This window comes from Pleurodeles waltl, chromosome 8 (assembly GCF_031143425.1).
Source record: "Pleurodeles waltl isolate 20211129_DDA chromosome 8, aPleWal1.hap1.20221129, whole genome shotgun sequence".
In the NCBI taxonomy this organism is placed as follows: domain Eukaryota; kingdom Metazoa; phylum Chordata; class Amphibia; order Caudata; family Salamandridae; genus Pleurodeles; species Pleurodeles waltl.
This window is the reverse complement of record NC_090447.1, coordinates 1,390,358,600-1,390,378,497: the sequence shown is the minus strand read 5'-3', so window position 1 is coordinate 1,390,378,497 and position 19,898 is coordinate 1,390,358,600. Positions and strand designations below refer to the sequence as shown.

General features: G+C 46.8%; 1 protein-coding gene across 3 annotated transcripts in view; it reads left to right on the top strand.

Moving 5' to 3' along the window:
• The window catches only part of CEP295 (centrosomal protein 295), a 541,368-nt gene that overhangs the window by 99,878 nt on the left and 421,592 nt on the right, over positions 1-19,898 (top strand). For all 3 annotated transcript variants that reach the window (XM_069202438.1, XM_069202439.1, XM_069202440.1), the window contains 2 exons: positions 561-701; positions 5,877-6,060. In XM_069202438.1, coding sequence (XP_069058539.1) covers positions 561-701; positions 5,877-6,060 — 325 coding nt within the window. The remainder of the gene's footprint in view (positions 1-560; positions 702-5,876; positions 6,061-19,898) is intronic.

The window sequence follows — 19,898 nt, the reverse complement described above, 5'->3', positions numbered from 1 at the left end:
CACGCCTGTTACCAGTTACATAAAAGTTTTATATTCTCTGCAATAGGGGGGGTCAAAACAAACTGAGTTTTTGAGTTGGCTGGATTGATAACTCCTTAATGCAGATCCCTGCATACTTTATTAGTGGAAGCAGTAAATATACTGGTGATCTTCGCTGTGGCAATATTGGATATATCTTGTGACAAGTATTTGCATTCAATAAGGCAAAATTGACAAACTAATTACAATGGTGAGCCTCACTTACTTGAGACATATTCCCCCAGCATTTTATTTCAACTCTTTGTCAGTTTCTTTTGTGACAATGTAGGATTAGTCAGTTATATTGAAGGGATGTGTAAAGTGTGCATGTTTAATATATGGGTATGTATATATATGTGTGTGTGTGTGTGTGTGTGTATATATATGTGTGTGTATATATATATATATATATATATATATATATGTGTATATATATATGTGTGTGTGTGTGTGTGTGTGTGTGCTTGTAATACACTCAAGCTTACAATATGTACTTTAGGCAAAATGTAGCTGAGTTTTTTTGTTTTTTTTCTGGATCCTAGCCAGATGCACGCTTAGCTGCAGAAGAGGAAGGGAAGCGCTTGGATGACCTGCACAAGGAAGATGAGCAGGAGAGGAGAGAGCATCTTGAAAAGGCCCAGCTTCGAGGATATCATGCCCTTAAAATGGTCCATTTGACACAGGTATGTTGAATGAGTTTGAATAAGAACAAACATATTAAAAAAAAGCAGCAGCCTATCTACTCCTTTTGGGGAAACTGGATGAGTAGCTTGAATATGTATGTGATATATATTGACTATGCTTTGTTTTCTTGTCACCTCAAAATTAATTTAACAGCCTACGTTTCAGGGCTTACTCTCACATTGTAGCTTGTGAAGTAGGAGTGTGGTTTATACATCTTTGTCATTCTAGAGACTCCCTAAGCTAAATATTCTTTTTGAAGAGTCCTTCACTTTTACAGCACACCATGGAGCCATCCACAGGTGAAATTGTTAATCCGTTCAGGCGTGAACAATAGTTCAAATTCAAAATAGGACCAAAGATTTCTAGATTTTACCCTATACAAGTTTATTGGTGCATTAAAACACGCAGGCACAGGACCTGGTAACGATGAAAGAAATCAGAGGAGGATGATCTATACACAAAGTGCATATTATTTCCTATTACTGGTTTATTACCTAGGTATTAAATTGTAGTTTTGGGTTGCTTTTTACCTTGATTGTCTGTGTGGAGATTTCACGTTGCCATTACTCTTCAGCTTGTGATAGACCCCTAAAAGTACATAACTGCTTAGTCATCCTTTTCAAATGGAATGTATAGACTGGGATCCTACAGATATTATAGGGCCGTGGTTCCCAACCTGTGGTCCGGGGACTTTTGAGGGTCTGCAAACACTATTGAGGGGGTCTGCAACGGCTTAGAAAATGAAATAATATTGACAGATTAATAAAAGGGCATATACATAAAAAAAAATGTGAATTTCAACATTTTAAATGTTCTATAAATGTGGAGGGATTTCAAATGGAGGTTAAAAATTAAGTTGGTGTCCTCGTTCTGATTTGTGAAAGCAGAGCAAGTGCATCAAACAGAATGTAGTATGAATGACTAGTGGCCTCAGTTGAATTTAGAAAAAGTCCAGCCTTCCATTTGTTTGTGAAGTAAATAAATGATTAAATATTTGGTGTATTTGTTTGATAAGTGGTTGTTTCTGTATTTTTGTGTGTGTATTGTTTTGCGGTTGAAATAATTGAAAATGCTTAGGTAGGTTCTGGCTGCTTCAAGTAATAACTCAGTGGGGGGGTGTAAGGAAATGCCTCCTTGGCATGGTTACCCCTTGACTTTTTTGCCTTTGCTGATGCTATGTTTTGAATTGAAAGTGTGCTGAGGCCTGCTAACCAGGCCCCAGCACCAGTGTTCTTTCCCTAACCTGTACTTTTGTATCCACAATTGGCACACCCTGGCATCCAGATAAGTCCCTTGTAACTGGTACCTCTGGTACCAAGGGCCCTGATGCCAAGGAAGGTCTCTAAGGGCTGCAGCATGTCTTATGCCACCCTGGAGACCCCTCACTCAGCACAGACACACTGCTTGCCAGCTTGTGTGTGCTGGTGAGAACAAAATGAGTAAGTCGACATGGCACTCCCCTCAGGGTGCCATGCCAGCCTCTCACTGCCTCTGCAAGTATAGATAAGTCACCCCTCTAGCAGGCCTTACAGCCCTAAGGCAGGGTGCACTATATCGTAGGTGAGGGCACCAGTGCATGAGCACTGTGCCCCTACAGTGTCTAAGCCAAACCTTAGACATTGTAAGTGCAGGGTAGCCATAAGAGTATATGGTCTGGGAGTCTGTCCAACACGAACTCCACAGCACCATAATGGCTACACTGAAAACTGGGAAGTTTGGTATCAAACTTCTCAGCACAATAAATGCACACTGATGCCAGTGTACATTTTATTGTGAAACACACCCCAGAGGGCACCTTAGAGGTGCCCCCTGAAACTGTATCCAACTATCTGTGTAGGCTGACTGGTTCCAGCAGCCTGCCACACTAGAGACAGGTTGCTGGCCCCATGGGAGAGTGCCTTTGTCACTCTGAGGCCAGTAACAAAGCCTGCACTGGGTGGAGATGCTAACACCTCCCCCAGGCAGGAGCTGTAACACCTGGCGGTGAGCCTCAAAGGCTCACCCCTTTGTTCCAGCACCGCAGGACACTCCAGCTAGTGGAGTTGCCCGCCCCCTCCGGCCACGGCCCCCACTTTTGGCGGCAAGGCCGGAGAAAGTAATGAGAATAACAAGGAGGAGTCACTGGCCAGTCAGCACAGCCCCTAAGGTGTCCTGAGCTGAAGTGACTCTAACTTTTAGAAATCCTCCATCTTGCAGATGGAGGATTCCCCCAATAGGGATAGGATTGTGACCCCCTCCCCTTGGGAGGAGGCACAAAGAGGGTGTACCCACCCTCAGGGCTAGTAGCCATTGGCTACTAACCCCCCCCCCCAGACCTAAACACGCCCTTAAATGTATTATTTAAGGGCTCCCCTGAACCTAAGAATTTAGATTCCTGCAACTACAAGAAGAAGAGGACTGCTGAGCTGAAAGACCCCTGCAGAAGAAGAAAAGAAGACACCAACTGCTTTGGCCCCAGACCTACCGGCCTGTCTCCTGCCTTCTAAAGAAACCTGCTCCAGCGACGCTTTCCCCAGGACCAGCGACCTCTGAATCCTCAGAGGACTGCCCTGCTTCAAGAAAGTCAAGAAACTCCAGAGGACAGCGGCCCTGCTCCAAAAAGACTGCAACTTTGTTACAGAGGAGCAGATTTAAAGACCCCTGCAAATCCCCGCAAGAAGCGTGAGACTTGCAACACTGCACCCAGCGACCCGACTCGACTGGTGGAGAACCAACACCTCAGGGAGGACCCTCCGGCGACTCCGAGCCCGTGAGTAACCAAAGTTGTCCCCCCTGAGCCCTCACAGCGACGCCTGCAGAGGGAATCCCGAGGCTCCCCCTGACCGCGACTGCCTGAACCTAAAGTCCCGACGGCTGGAAAAGACCCTGCACCCCCAGCACCTGAAGGAACGGATCTTCTGTGCAGGAGTGACCCCCAGGAGGCCCTCTCCCTTGCCCAGGTGGTGGCTACCCCGAGGAGCCCCCCCCTTGCCTGCCTGCACCGCTGAAGAGACCCCTTGGTCTCCCATTGAAACCTACAGAGAACCCGACGCTTGTTTGCACACTGCACCCGGCCGCCCCCGCGTACTTTCTGTGTGGACTTGTGTCCCCCCCAGTGCCCTACAAAACCTCCCTGGTCTGCCCTCTGAAGACGCGGGTACTTACCTGCTGGCAGACTGGAACCGGGGCACCCCCTTCTCTCCATTGAAGCCTATGTGTTTTGGGCACCTCTTTGACCTCTGCATCTGACCGGCCCTGAGCTGCTGGTGTGGTGACTTTGGGGTTGCTCTGAACCCCCAACGGTGGGCTACCTTGGACCCAAAACTGAGACCTGTAAGTGATTTACTTACCTGCTAAAAATAACAATACTTTACCTCCCCCAGGAACTGTGAAAATTGCACTGTGTCCACTTTTAAAACAGCTATTTGTGTTTTATGTGAAAAGTATATGTGCTACTGTAATTATTCAAAGTTCCTAAAGTACTTACCTGCAATCCCTTTCAAATGAGATATTACATGTAGAATTTGAACCTGTGGTTCTTAAAATAAACTAAGAAAATATATTTTTCTATAACAAAACCTATTGGCTGGATTTGTCTCTGAGTGTGGGTTCCTCATTTATTGCCTGTGTGTATGTACAACAAATGCTTAACACTACTCCTTTGATAAGCCTACTGCTCGACCACACTACCACAAAATAGAGCATTAGTAGTATCTCTTTTTGCCACTATCTTACCTCTAAGGGGAACCCTTGGACTCTGTGCATACTATTCCTTACTTTGAAATAGTACATACAGAGCCAACTTCCTACATGGGGTCCCTGTATTCCAGTAATAATTAAGTGGGGGGTCTACAGGAGTCAAAGCAGAAAGTTTGTAAACCTCAGTAGCATAGCATAGTTTGGCAAAGTTAGGAATAGGTTGACTGCCTAGAGTCAAATCTCTTTTCCTTTAGCTGTAATGGCCTATATCATTACGTGCCCTTCAAACTGACACGCTTTTGTTTTGTTTTGTTTGTCACTCTCCTGGTTTATTTTTCCATTTTATTTAATAACAAAGCCAGCTATTGGCAGTTAATTGATATAGCTTGATGTAGTGATGCATTCACAGATTTTTCTCAGGATGGAGCTACTGTAGCAAAATAATATTAGCTTTGTTCTCAATCAGGTGTATGTGTGATAAGCTAATGTCCCATGCACTGGCAAGGTCTGGCTTCCTCTTCCCCTTTCAGTTTCCTTGTGCAGGACTGCACACTTTGCTCACTTAATCAACTACAATTGTCACCTGGTTAGCCTTGGTCCTTTTTGGAGCTTTCCAGCCCATTGCCACCTGTATTTCGCTAATGTTGGAAGTAGAACCATGAACCTTCCGGTGATTTTGTTCCTCTTAGTGTACGCAAACAGAGTAAGTAACCTTCTCCAGCCAGCTCACAGTTCAAATTGGTTGCTTCTTGTATGGTTCTTGCTACTTCCTCCCAATATTTGGCTAGCTGGGGCAGTCTCATGTTGTTGTTTGTAACCCTACTTTATTGAATGTTCTCCAAATAAGTTTGTTTTCATATTTTATCGAAAGTGTTAACTTTGTGGGTAAGTTGTTTTTTTGGCAGACGGAGTTTACTCCATCAGGGCTACAGAGTAAGATCCTCCTTCGCCTTGACGGAGTAATTGCCTGCCAATTTTAGAAATTACATCCAAGCTTGTAGACATTTCTGAAGCATTGTCAGGAACCGCATCACATTGGCTGCTGTCAGTACATTTTTGTTGTTGTTTTTTTTGTTTGTTTGTTTTTTAGTTTGATGCACTGCTCCGTCAGCATGATGGAGCTGCCCATCAAACGTGTTTTTTTTTTTTTTTACTTTTCAAAAACAAAAACCTGAGTTTTTGTTACTGCTCCTTACCGCCAAGGTTTTCCTGGCAGCGACTGGAAGTATTAAAACTGCTAAATGTCCACCCATCTAAATTGGATTGGCAGACATGTAGCCATTTCTCTGCTGGCCTTACTCCGTTGGACCAACTGAGAAGATTAATCATGGTGGAGAAGGAGTAGTCTCCGCTGTTGTCAAACTATGGTCCACCCACACCACCAATAGATAAATCGGACTGTAAGTTCTTGTGCTTGATGACATTTGTAATGTGGTATTTGCTATTGTACCAGTTTATAAGAACTTCTGTGCTTATTTACCATCTTTGCACTTTAGGACCGCGAACAACTGTTGAAGGAGCTCGAGCAGATGCAGCAGGACGACCTCTGCCGCAGAAGACAAACCGTGGCACAGATGCCTCCACAGCTATTTGTACCGGCTTACAAACGTATTGAAATTAGAGAGGACTTCCAGAGGGAGCTGGAGTTTGCCTTTGAAGATATGTACTCAGAAGATAGAAGTAAGTGTCTTGAAAGGTGTTAGATGTGTGACAATATTTCTCACTAATGTTTCATTAACCAGTTTTATGAAAACTCTGTAGGAAGCTGGCTCTTTATATGGTTTACTGTGCAGAGAGTCCAGGGAATCCCTTATAAGTGTAAAAGGTCTTGCTCTAGCAATATCAAGCTGCTTTCTTGGGGGAAGTGTGGTTGAGCATCCTGAGGCTTATCAGAGAGGGTTGTTAGACATTTACTATAAGCACACAGTCAATAAATGGCACACATGACTTGATAAAGAGATCCATTCCAATTTATATAAAACAAATAATAATAATAATAATCTTTATAAGTATTTAGGCATCAGAATCCATATCAGGTAAGCACGTTTTGTAATAGAAATGATCAAAGGTTTGAAAAGTCAACACTGCAATTTTCTGAAGCAGCAGTGTAACCCTATGGGAGAGAAAACGTATTCAGCAAAATGGTACTCCACAGCAACTTACGGGACCAGTCTTCCAGACTTCAGGTGCGTATGGGGCAGGGTCCTAGGCCACACTAACAAGTCAACTTGAGCGGCTCTGGGGGTGCCTGGTGTAGTGGTGTAGTTCAGCATTGGGTGCCCTGTTGAAGTCAATAGGGATCGGTCCTGTGAGGAAGATGCTGCAGGTAGGAACTGGGGGACCAGTCCAGGCGAACCAACAAGAGAGTTGAGTTCTTGTGATGCTTGGGGACGTAGGGAAACCTGTGGTCCTTTTCTCCTCGGTCCAGGGCAGCCCAGTGCAGAGGGAGCCCGCAGAAAGAGGCTGCAAGCGTGGCGGAGGGGGTCCAGTCCGTCAAAACCAGCAAGTTGGCAGAGGTCTCTGATGAAGCTCTGGAATGATGGGACACCTTAGGTCCTTTTCGCCTCAGTCCGGCCCTGCCAGTTGCAGAGCTGCAGTGGACTGTCTGGTTTCAGTCACCGGAGGTGGTCGCTGTAGAAGGAGGCTGCAGGCGTCAGCGTGAAGGTCACAGTCAGAAGACCCATGATAAACTTTGTCTCTGTAGGGACTGGGGACCACGCTGGCACCATTGGCCTACTTTAACTCAGACTAGAGGGTATGGGTGCAGTGGTGCTGTCAGGCATCGGGTTTTGGAAGTCCGGAGTCTTTTCAGTGTTTCTTGGGGTGCCTGCAAGAGGCAGAGAAGTAGCTCTGTTACTCCACTGGAGTTCCTGGTTCTGGGGCGAAGGCTGGCAGTCCTCCTGAGCTTCCGGAGGCACAAGCAGCTGCAGGATGAGGCGTCATTGTCAAAATTGTCCAAGGGAGCTAGCAGAGTTGGCGCCTAGTCATTCACTGGTCTTCAGTTCTTGCTCTTGCATCTTTGTAGTGTCCTTCTTCTTCAGGTCTGCAGGATCTGATTACTGAATTTAGGGGCTCTAGGGGAGTGTAGGTTAGTAGTTGTAGGAAGCTGGCCCTTTATGTGGTATGTAAATACCATATAAAGGGTCCCAGTATTCCCCAGTGAGTGAGCAGGGCTTGCTATGCAAAGTGCTCTGTTTAGGGGTAGTGTGCTTCAGCAGCCTTAGGCTTAACACTGAGGAGTGCAAGGCATCTACAAATAGCCACTATAATCAATAAATGAGGGACACAACTCAAAAAGGAGATCAACACCAATTTATAAAAATAGTAAGTATCTTTATATATATTTAGGCATTAGAGAAAAATCATTCAGGTGAGTATGTTTTTAAATAGGAATTCTTTTCACTTTAAAAATTGGACACAGTGCAATTTCTGAGTTCTACAAAAAGGTAGAGTACAGTGACTTACAAGACCAAACTCCAGGAGTTAAGGTGAGTAGTGGGCAAGGTCCAAGACAGCACCAACAGCACACCACCAGTGCAGGGTGCAAAACAGCATTGGGTGTCCAATGGAAATCGGTCATTTAAAAAAAAAGAGGCTGCAGGCTCTGGACAGTTGGGCTGAACCAACAGCAAGGCACAGGCTTCACAATGCTTGGGCACAGGTAGGCACCTTTGGTCATCTTCTGCACGGCTCAGGGGTGATGGGTGCAGAGGTGTCTTTAGGTGTCAGGTTTTCTTTACTGGAGTGGTCATGATAGGCTGCAGATGTCATTGGGGAGTCCAGGAGGGGTGAAACCATGATAGACTCGGACTCTGGAGGGCTGAGGTACCTTGTTGGCCCCGGTGGTCCACTTCAACTAGAGTCTGAGACAGCGGGTGCAGTGGTGACTTCAGGTGTTTGGGTTGTGGCAGTTTCAGAGGCTTCCTTGTCCCTTCTTTTGGAGTTTGCTGGAGAACAGGTCTGCTGTCCATGAGAGGTCTTGATTCTTTTTTGAAGGCAGGCAGTTCTCCCGGATTCTGGAGTCATAGCTGCAGGAAGAGTAGACTTTGGTGCAGATTTCAACAAGGGATGCAGACAGGCCAGCTAGGATGGTACCAGGTCAGCTGCTTCTTTTCAATTCTTTTGCTTTTACTGCTCTTCTGTGTCCGTGGTCTACCTAGGTGTAAGGAAATGCCTCCTTGGCATGGTTACCCCCTGACTTTTTGCCTTTGCTGATGCTATGTTTTGAATTGAAAGTGTGCTGAGGCCTGCTAACCAGGCCCCAGCACCAGTGTTCTTTCCCTAACCTGTACTTTTGATTCCACAATTGGCACACCCTGGCATCCAGATAAGCCCCTTGTAACTGGTACCTCTGGTACCAAGGGCCCTGATGCCAGGGAAGGTCTCTAAGGGCTGCAGCATGTCTTATGCCACCCTGGAGACCCTCACTCAGCACAGACACACTGCTTGCCAGCTTGTGTGTGCTGGTGAGAACAAAACGAGTAAGTCGACATGGCACTCCCCTCAGGGTGCCATGCCAGCCTCTCACTGCCTATGCAGGTATAGATAAGTCACCCCTCTAGTAGGCCTTACAGCCCTAAGGCAGGGTGCACTATACCATAGGTGAGGGCACCAGTGCATGAGCACTGTGCCTCTACAGTGTCTAAGCAATACCTTAGACATTGTAAGTACAGGGTACCCATAAGAGTATATGGTCTGGGAGTCCACAGCACCATAATGGCTACACTGAAAACTGGGAAGTTTGGTATCAAACTTCTCAGCACAATAAATGCACACTGATGCCAGTGTACATTTTATTGTAAAATACACCACAGAGGGCACCTTAGAGGTGCCCCCTGAAACTTAACCGACTATCTGTGTAGGGTGACTGGTTCCAGCAGCCTGCCACACTAGAGACATGTTGCTGGCCCCATGGGGAGAGTGCCTTTGTCACTCTGAGGCCAGTAACAAAGCCTGCACTGGGTGGAGATGCTAACACCTCCCCCAGGCAGGAGCTGTAACACCTGGCGGTGAGCCTCAAAGGATCACCCCTTTGTCACAGCACCGCAGGACACTCCAGCTTAGTGGAGTTGCCTGCCCCCTCCGGCCACGGGCCCCACTTTTGGCGGCAAGGCTGGAGGAAACAAAGAAAACAGCAAGGAGGAGTCACTGGCCAGTCAGGACAGCCCCTAAGGTGTCCTGAGCTGAAGTGACTCTAACTTTTAGAAATCCTCCATCTTGCAGATGGAGGATTCCCCCAATAGGATTAGGGATGTGACCCCCTCCCCTTGGGAGGAGGCACAAAGAGGGTGTACTCACCCTCAGGGCTAGTAGCCATTGGCTACTAACCCCCCAGACCTAAACACGCCCTTAAATTTAGTATTTAAGGAGAGGGACTCCTGGGGGTCACTCCTCCAGTGAAAGTCCGGTCCTTCAGGTCCTGGGGGCTGCGGGTGCAGGGTCTCTCCCAGGTGTCGGGACTTAGGATTCAAAGAGTCGCGGTCAGGGGAAGCCTCGGGATTCCCTCTGCAGGCGGCGCTGTGGGGGCTCAGGGGGGACAGGTTTTTGTACTCACAGTCTTAGAGTAGTCCTGGGGTCCCTCCTGAGGTGTTGGATCGCCACCAGCCGAGTCGGGGTCGCCGGGTGCAGTGTTGCAAGTCTCACGCTTCTTGCGGGGAGCTTGCAGGGTTCTTTAAAGCTGCTGGAAACAAAGTTGCAGCTTTTCTTGGAGCAGGTCCGCTGTCCTCGGGAGTTTCTTGTCTTTTCGAAGCAGGGGCAGTCCTCAGAGGATGTCGAGGTCGCTGGTCCCTTTGGAAGGCGTCGCTGGAGCAGGATCTTTGGAAGGCAGGAGACAGGCCGGTGAGTTTCTGGAGCCAAGGCAGTTGTCGTCTTCTGGTCTTCCTCTGCAGGGGTTTTCAGCTAGGCAGTCCTTCTTCTTGTAGTTGCAGGAATCTAATTTTCTAGGGTTCAGGGTAGCCCTTAAATACTAAATTTAAGGGCGTGTTTAGGTCTGGGGGGTTAGTAGCCAATGGCTACTAGCCCTGAGGGTGGGTACACCCTCTTTGTGCCTCCTCCCAAGGGGAGGGGGTCACAATCCTAACCCTATTGGGGGAATCCTCCATCTGCAAGATGGAGGATTTCTAAAAGTCAGAGTCACCTCAGCTCAGGACACCTTAGGGGCTGTCCTGACTGGCCAGTGACTCCTCCTTGTTGCTTTCTTTGTTCCCTCCAGCCTTGCCGCCAAAAGTGGGGGCCGTGGCCGGAGGGGGCGGGCAACTCCACTAAGCTGGAGTGCCCTGCTGGGCTGTGACAAAGGGGTGAGCCTTTGAGGCTCACCGCCAGGTGTTACAGCTCCTGCCTGGGGGAGGTGTTAGCATCTCCACCCAGTGCAGGCTTTGTTACTGGCCTCAGAGTGACAAAGGCACTCTCCCCATGGGGCCAGCAACATGTCTCTGGTGTGGCAGGCTGCTGGAACTAGTCAGCCTACACAGACAGTCGGTTAAGTTTCAGGGGGCACCTCTAAGGTGCCCTCTATGGTGTATTTTACAATAAAATGTACACTGGCATCAGTGTGCATTTATTGTGCTGAGAAGTTTGATACCAAACTTCCCAGTTTTCAGTGTAGCCATTATGGTGCTGTGGAGTTCGTGTTTGACAGACTCCCAGACCATATACTCTTATGGCTACCCTGCACTTACAATGTCTAAGGTTTTGTTTAGACATTGTAGGGGTACCATGCTCATGCACTGGTACCCTCACCTATGGTATAGTGCACCCTGCCTTAGGGCTGTAAGGCCTGCTAGAGGGGTGTCTTACCTATACTGCCTAGGCAGTGAGAGGCTGGCATGGCACCCTGAGGGGAGTGCCATGTCGATTTACTCGTTTTGTCCTCACTAGCACACACAAGCTGCAAGCAGTGTGTCTGTGCTGAGTGAGAGGTCTCCAGGGTGGCATAAGACATGCTGCAGCCCTTAGAGACCTTCCTTGGCATCAGGGCCCTTGGTACTAGAAGTACCAGTTACAAGGGACTTATCTGGATGCCAGGGTCTGCCAATTGTGGATACAAAAGTACAGGTTAGGGAAAGAACACTGGTGCTGGGGCCTGGTTAGCAGGCCTCAGCACACTTTCAATTGTAAACATAGCATCAGCAAAGGCAAAAAGTCAGGGGGCAACCATGCCAAGGAGGCATTTCCTTACACCTGTTAAAACTAACATTACTTTACCTCCCCCAGGAACTGTGAAAATTGCACTAAGTGTCCACTTTTAAAACAGCTTATTGTGTTTTATGTGAAAAGTATACATGCTAATGTAATGATTTAAAGTTCCTAAAGTACTTACCTGCAATACCTTTCAAATGAGATATTACATGTAGAATTTGAACCTCTGGTTCTTAAAATAAACTAAGAAAATATATTTTTCTATAACAAAACCTATTGGCTGGATTTGTCTCTGAGTGTGTGTTCCTCATTTATTGCCTGTGTGTATGTACAACAAATGCTTAACACTACTCCTTTGATAAGCCTACTGCTCGACCACACTACCACAAAATAGAGCATTAGTATTATCTCTTTTTGCCACTATCTTACCTCTAAGGGGAACCCTTGGACTCTGTGCATGCTATTCCTTACTTTGTAATAGCACATACAGAGCCAACTTCCTACACTAGGTCATCAGGATCTGCTTCTCTCTGGTTCCAGAGACTCCCCTAAATACTGAATTTAGGGGTGTGTAGGCTAGTAGCCAATGGGGCGACTGTCCCTTGGGTTCACAACACCCCTTATATAAACACTTCCTGTGGGAAGTGGGCATAACCTTGTCCCAAAATTCCTAGGTATGCCATCTCCAAGATGGCTACCTCTGACAAATCGTGTTGACATCGGCTTAGCCGACCTCAGGGGTGGTACTAACCTGGAGGGGGCAAGCATACCTGACTAGCTCATTTTCCCCCGGGTCCAGGTGGCAAGTGGACACTGGATGGGGGTGTGTGTGTGTGTGTGTGTCTTCCTCTTCTGTGAGGGGAGCCAGATTCTCATTTCAAAGGTGGCACCCCTTTGAGGCTCGCCGCTTTAGGATGGCTAATCAGAAGGTCATCCTGTGGGAAGGGGTGTTACTCCCTCTTCCCAGACAGGCTTTTGTTCTGGGCACCTTGAGAGCAGAAGGCTCTCAACCTAGGGGGCTAGAACTGTGTCTCAGGTGGCAGGCTGGCAGAAACCAGTCAGCATGCACACCAGACGCTGGGAGGCTTCAGGGGACACCTCTAAGGTGCCTTTGGCTGTATGTATTGGTAAAGCCGACACTGGCATCAGTATGGGTTCAACAATACGAAATGTTTGATACAAAATATCCCTATCTTCAGTGAAGCCATCATGTAGCGGGAGAGCTCGTATTGACCAATGCCAAGCACGTGCATCTAAAATGGCTGCCCTAGCCACTTACTATATCTGAGAGTTCACAGAGACATAGCTCTTGCATAAATGTCCACACATGTAATAAAATGCACCCTGTCTTAGGGATGTAAGGCAGGCTGTAGGGTGACTTCTATAATATTGCATGAAGCGTTAGGGGGCATGGCACAAGCACACAGGCTGTGTGTAATGTCGTGTTTTTCACTTTTGTCTGCACCAAGACACGCAACCTGTCATGTGCTTGGTGAGGGTCCCTTAGGGTGGCACAATTCGTGCTGCAGCCCTTAGGGACCCTCTGTAGAAACTCAGACCCTAGTCAGGGGAGGGGGGGGGGGTACTGATTACTAGGACTTACAGAGGGTCCTAAGAATTTGCCAAATTATTTGCCAAATGGGGAAACAATTGTACAGTTTAGGGGAAGAGATCTGGCACTGGGACCTGGTGAGCAGGATCCCAGTGCACTTTCGTTCGAAATCACGTCAGATACCAGGCAAAAAAAGTGTGTGTCTGGTGCATGGCAGTTTTCTACAGTAGTCAACGGGCTACTTAAACTTGAGGTCACTATGTCCCTTATATGATAACTTTCTGTTTGAAGTGGGCATAACCTTGTCCCAGGGTTTCTTAGTTCTACTATCACCAAGATGGCAGGCTTTTAAATTTCATGTCCACATCAGGCAACTCACCTTAGGGGTGGAACTGAACTGACCTGAGGGTGGAAACACCTCTCTGACCAATAATTTTCCCACCTGTCCAGGTGGGAAAATGTCCAGGGGGGGGGGGGGAGACTCTTTGAAGCCCCCTGCCTTGAAGTGCAGATTTATAGGTCATCCTGGTGGACGGGGTGTGTTTACACCCTTACCAGAACAGGCTTTGTTCCTGACTATTCGAGAGCGGAGGCTGTCACCCTTGGGGGTCAGAAATGTGTGTTGGTGGCAGGCTGGCTAAAACTAGTAGGCCATTACACCAGCAGTTGGTAGGTTTTTCAGGGTGCCCCTCTAAGATGCCCTCTGGGTGAAGGTATTAATTAATCCATTGCTGGCATCAGTGAGGGTTTATTAATATGAGATGTTTGATACCAAACATCCCTAGTTTCAGTGAAGCCATCATGTAGCTGTGGAACTCGTATTGGCCAGTGTACAGCACATGTACTTAAAATGGCTTCCCTGATCGCCCACTATGTCTAAGTGCTTTCCGTGTAGTCTGACTCACTCATTCGTCCTTATTGGTATCCAGACTTTACTAGGTAATGTAAGCACTGTTAGGGACAGGTCTTTCCATGAATTTATTCATATTATATCCACCATTTCTGCCAGTAAATCATCCTTATTTAATTAGGATGTGTCCCCCAGAACACAGTAATGCAGTACATATCTATTTACCTTTGGCTACAGACTCTCAATAGTATCCACAGCATAGCACTGGCATTGCACCGTGTGGTCTTGATCACTACTGATGTGCATATCCCATTCAATTAGGTGTTGGGTTGAATATGCTTCAGGGTATGTAGTCTCCATGTGAGGTCTTCTATTTCAGTCTCAATTGCTGTTAACACCATTTCATTGTTGTTCTTCTCAACATTTACATCAGTGTGAAGAGAGCTAATATTCCTTTCATCTATCCTTGTTTTTTTTTTAGGTTGCCACTAAAATCCGTTCTGAGATCTATGGGGAGCATAGGATCTACTTTCATATGATATTGCATGCCATTTTATACAAAAGCGTCTCTGTATTAAAAAAAAATGAACACTGCGGGCAGATAGGTTAGACAGATAGGATAGAAAGATTAGATAGATTCGGTAGATAGATTTTATTGTACAATTAGTTAAAATCGTTACAATTCTTGTAAACGTAAGCAAAAGTTAAAAGTAAAACTCGTACAATCAACACATAAAACATGTTTAAAAGCTCATAAAATATGTAATAGGAGGCTTTTTACACAGAGGCTGCTGCTTTCAACAAAACAAGCTAATGTGTTTATAAGTTAAAGGATTTACTTGACAATTAAGAATCACATTATCAGTGCAAGAATGACCGCTGTCAGTGAGGTGCCGTACGTCTATCACTCAAGCCATTTCAAGCCCGCCCTTAGTCATATGTAATCATTATTCCTCCTTTCATAATGAGGGGTAAAACAAGGTTTTAATTTGTCTGTGACTGAAATCTGATAAGACCGGGTATAATGTACAGCATATCGTCCAATGAACAGTTTGGTAGAGTTTGTCCTTCCGTTTTCACCCCTACCTTTACCTGGCGTGAACTTCAGAAGTGGGCAGAAGGAGTTCAGTTGAGTCTAACAAGGCTGCCTTGCTCAGCTCATCAGTTGCTTGCTTCATCAATTTTAGAAAATGAACCGTTAACTGGCTAGATAGTTAAGTCATGGGTGCTCATTTTCCCGAATTCACTCCTCCAACTGTGAGCCCATTCCCAGCAAGAACTTTTCCGAGAGCGGGAGGGAAGCTGGGTACGGGGGCATTAGTAAAGTCCAATGTTTCTGCAATCTATAACTTCTGTTGGACGCCATTACAAAGTCGGGAAATGTCTGTGCTTCTCACGTAGCCAAGCCTTTTATTACACAATTTAAATTATACTGTGCTAAGAGTAATTTAGTCAAAACCAAATGGCCAATAGAAACATTAATTGCGTATTTCATAGTTTTCTAATTATTAGCTACCTGAGTTATAATGTTCCACCAGTTTTGAACGCTATTCATATTTTTGTCCAAAATACATATATTTAATATCCAGATTGGAAAATCTTTCTATTGCTTCAACCAATAATGGATTACGTGTCAAACCAGACTAAGAATGGATGCTCAGAAATATCATATGTGACAAATTATTATTGTCATGGAACAGTTAAGTAGGAAAGAGGTTCCCTTCATCGTATGGAATAATGCTGCTCAAGTGAAACTCCATCGCAACTGACTCAAAAAGAATGTTGGCATTATATTGGTTGACTCTGTAAGGAAATGCCTCCTTGGCATGGTTGCCCCCTGACTTTTTACCTTTGCTGATGCTATGTTTACAATTGAAAGTGTGCTGAGGCCTGCTAACCAGGCCCCAGCACCAGTGTTCTTTCCCTAACCTGTACTTTTGTATCCACAATTGGCAGACCCTGGCATCCAGATAAGTCCCTTGTAGCTGGTACTTCTAGTACCAAGGGCCCTGATGCCAAGGAAGGTCTCTAAGGGCTGCAGCATGTCTTATGCCACCCTGGAGACCTCTCACTCAGCACAGACACACTGCTTGCCAGCTTGTGTGTGCTAGTGAGAACAAAACGAGTAAGTCGACATGGCACTCCCCTCAGGGTGCCATGCCAGCCTCTCACTGCCTATGCAAGTATAGGTCAGTCACCCCTCTAGCAGGCCTTACAGCCCTAAGGCAGGGTGCACTATACCATAGGTGAGGGTACCAGTGCATGAGCATGGTACCCCTACAGTGTCTAAACAAAACCTTAGACATTGTAAGTGCAGGGTAGCCATAAGAGTATATGGTCTGGGAGTTTGTCAAACACGAACTCCACAGCACCATAATGGCTACACTGAAAACTGGGAAGTTTGGTATCAAACTTCTCAGCACAATAAATGCACACTGATGCCAGTGTACATTTTATTGTAAAATACACCACAGAGGGCACCTTAGAGGTGCCCCCTGAAACTTAACCGACTGTCTGTGTAGGCTGACTAGTTCCAGCAGCCTGCCACACTAGAGACATGTTGCTGGCCCCATGGGGAGAGTGCCTTTGTCACTCTGAGGCCAGTAACAAAGCCTGCACTGGGTGGAGATGCTAACACCTCCCCCAGGCAGGAGCTGTGACACCTGGCGGTGAGCCTCAAAGGCTCACCCCTTTGTCACAGCCCAGCAGGGCACTCCAGCTTAGTGGAGTTGCCCGCCCCCTCCGGCCACGGCCCCCACTTTTGGCGGCAAGGCTGGAGGGAACAAAGAAAGCAACAAGGAGGAGTCACTGGCCAGTCAGGACAGCCCCTAAGGTGTCCTGAGCTGAAGTGACTCTAACTTTTAGAAATCCTCCATCTTGCAGATGGAGGATTCCCCCAATAGGGTTAGGATTGTGACCCCCTCCCCTTGGGAGGAGGCACAAAGAGGGTGTACCCACCCTCAGGGCTAGTAGCCATTGGCTACTAACCCCCCAGACCTAAACACGCCCTTAAATTTAGTATTTAAGGGCTACCCTGAACCCTAGAAAATGAGATTCCTGCAACAACAAGAAGAAGGACTGCCCAGCTGAAAACCCCTGCAGAGGAAGACCAGAAGACAACAACTGCCTTGGCTCCAGAAACTCACCGGCCTGTCTCCTGCCTTCCAAAGAACTCTGCTCCAGCGACGCCTTCCAAAGGGACCAGCGACCTCTGAATCCTCTGAGGACTGCCCTGCTTCGACGACGACAAGAAACTCCCGAGGACAGCGGACCTGCTCCAAAAAGACTGCAACTTTGTTTCAAGAAGCAGCTTTAAAGAACCCTGCAACTCCCCGCAAGAAGCGTGAGACTTGCAACACTGCACCCGGCGACCCCGACTCGGCTGGTGGAGGTCCAACACCTCAGGGAGGACCCCCGGACTACTCTACGACTGTGAGTACCAAAACCTGTCCCCCCTGAGCCCCCACAGCGCCGCCTGCAGAGGGAATCCCGAGGCTTCCCCTGACCGCGACTCTCTGAAACCTAAGTCCCGACGCCTGGAAAAGACCCTGCACCCGCAGCCCCCAGGACCTGAAGGACCGGACTTTCACTGCAGAAGTGACCCCCAGGAGTCCCTCTCCCTTGCCCAAGTGGAGGTTTCCCCGAGGAAGCCCACCCTTGCCTGCCTGCAGCGCTGAAGAGATCCGTTGATCTCTCATTGACTTACATTGCGAACCCGACGCTTGTTCTAACACTGCACCCGGCCGCCCCCGCGCCGCTGAGGGTGAAATTTCTGTGTGGGCTTGTGTCCCGCCCGGTGCCCTACAAAACCCCCCTGGTCTGCCCTCCGAAGACGCGGGTACTTACCTGCAAGCAGACCGGAACCGGGGCACCCCCCTTCTCTCCATTATAGCCTATGCGTTTTGGGCACCACTTTGAACTCTGCACCTGACCGGCCCTGAGCTGCTGGTGTGGTAACTTTGGGGTTGCTCTGAACCCCCAACGGTGGGCTACCTTGGACCAAGAACTGAACCCTGTAAGTATCGTACTTACCTGGTAAAACTAACAAAAACTTACCTCCCCAGGAACTGTGAAAATTGCACTGTGTCCACTTTTAAAATAGCTATTTGTGAATAACTTGAAAAGTATACATGCAATTGAAATGATTCAAAGTTCCTATTGTACTTACCTGCAATACCTTTCAAACAAGATATTACATGTTAAATTTGAACCTGTGGTTCTTAAAATAAACTAAGAAAATATATTTTTCTATAACAAAACCTATTGGCTGGATTTGTCTCTGAGTGTGTGTACCTCATTTATTGTCTGTGTATGTACAACAAATGCTTAACACTACTCCTTGGATAAGCCTACTGCTCGACCACACTACCACAAAATAGAGCATTAGTATTATCTATTTTTACCACTATTTTACCTCTAAGGGGAACCCTTGGAGTCTGTGCATGCTATTCCTTACGTTGAAATAGCACATACAGAGCCAACTTCCTACATTGGTGGATCAGCGGTGGGGTACAAGAGTTTGCATTTGCTGGACTACTCAGCCAATACCTGATCACACGACAAATTCCAAAATTGTCATTAGAAATTGATTTTTGCAATTTGAAAAGTTTTCTAAATTCTTTAAAGTCCTGCTAAGGCCTTGTGTTAGTCCCTGTTAGCATTTCTTTTTAGAGTTTAAAAGTTTGTAAAAGTTTGAATTAGATTCTAGAACCAGTTTTAGATTCTTAAAAAGTATTCCAACTTTTAGAAGCAAAATGTCTAGCACAGATGTGGCTGTGGTGGAACTCGACACCACACCTTACCTCCATCTACAGATGAGAGAGCTAAGGTCACTCTGTAAACTAAAGAAAATAGCAATGGGCCCCAAACCTACCAAAGTACAGCTCCAGGAGCTTTTGGCAGAGTTTGAAAAGGCCAACCCCTCTGAGGGTGGCAACTCCGAGGATGAAGATAGTGACTTGGAGGGAAATTCCCCCCCTCCAGTCCTACTTAGGGAGAGCAGGGCTTCTCCAGCCCTGACTCCACAAATAATAGTCAGAGATGCTGGTTCCCTCACAGGAGGGACCAACAACTCTGAAATCACTGAGGATAACTCCAGTGAAGAGGACATCCAGTTAGCCAGGATGGCCAAAAGATTGGCTTTGGAAAGACAGATCCTAGCCATAGAGAGGGAAAGACAAGAGATGGGCCTAGGACCCATCAATGGTGGCAGCAACATAAATAGGGTCAGAGATTCTCCTGACATGTTGAAAATCCCTAAAGGGATTGTAACTAAATATGAAGATGGTGATGACATCACCAAATGGTTCACAGCTTTTGAGAGGGCTTGTGTAACCAGAAAAGTGAACAGATCTCACTGGGGTGCTCTCCTTTGGGAAATGTTCACAGGAAAGTGTAGGGATAGACTCCTCACACTCTCTGGAAAAGATGCAGAATCTTATGACCTCATGAAGGGTACCCTGATTGAGGGCTTTGGATTCTCCACTGAGGAGTATAGGATTAGATTCAGGGGGGCTCAAAAATCCTCGAGCCAGACCTGGGTTGACTTTGTAGACTACTCAGTAAAAACACTAGATGGTTGGATTCAAGGCAGTGGTGTAAGTAATTATGATGGGCTGTACAATTTATTTGTGAAAGAACACCTGTTAAGTAATTGTTTCAATGATAAACTGCATCAGCATCTGGTAGACCTAGGACCAATTTCTCCCCAAGAATTGGGAAAGAAGGCGGACCATTGGGTCAAGACTAGGGTGTCCAAAACTTCCACAGGGGGTGACCAAAAGAAAGGGGTCACAAAACCTCCCCAGGGGAAAGGTGGTGAGACAGCCAAAAATAAAAATAGTAAAGAGTCTTCTACAGGCCCCCAAAAACCTGCACAGGAGGGTGGGCCCAGAACCTCTTCACAAACCAATCCTGGGTACAAGGGTAAAAACTTTCATCCCAAAAAGGCCTGGTGTCGAAACTGTAGTCAGTCTGGAC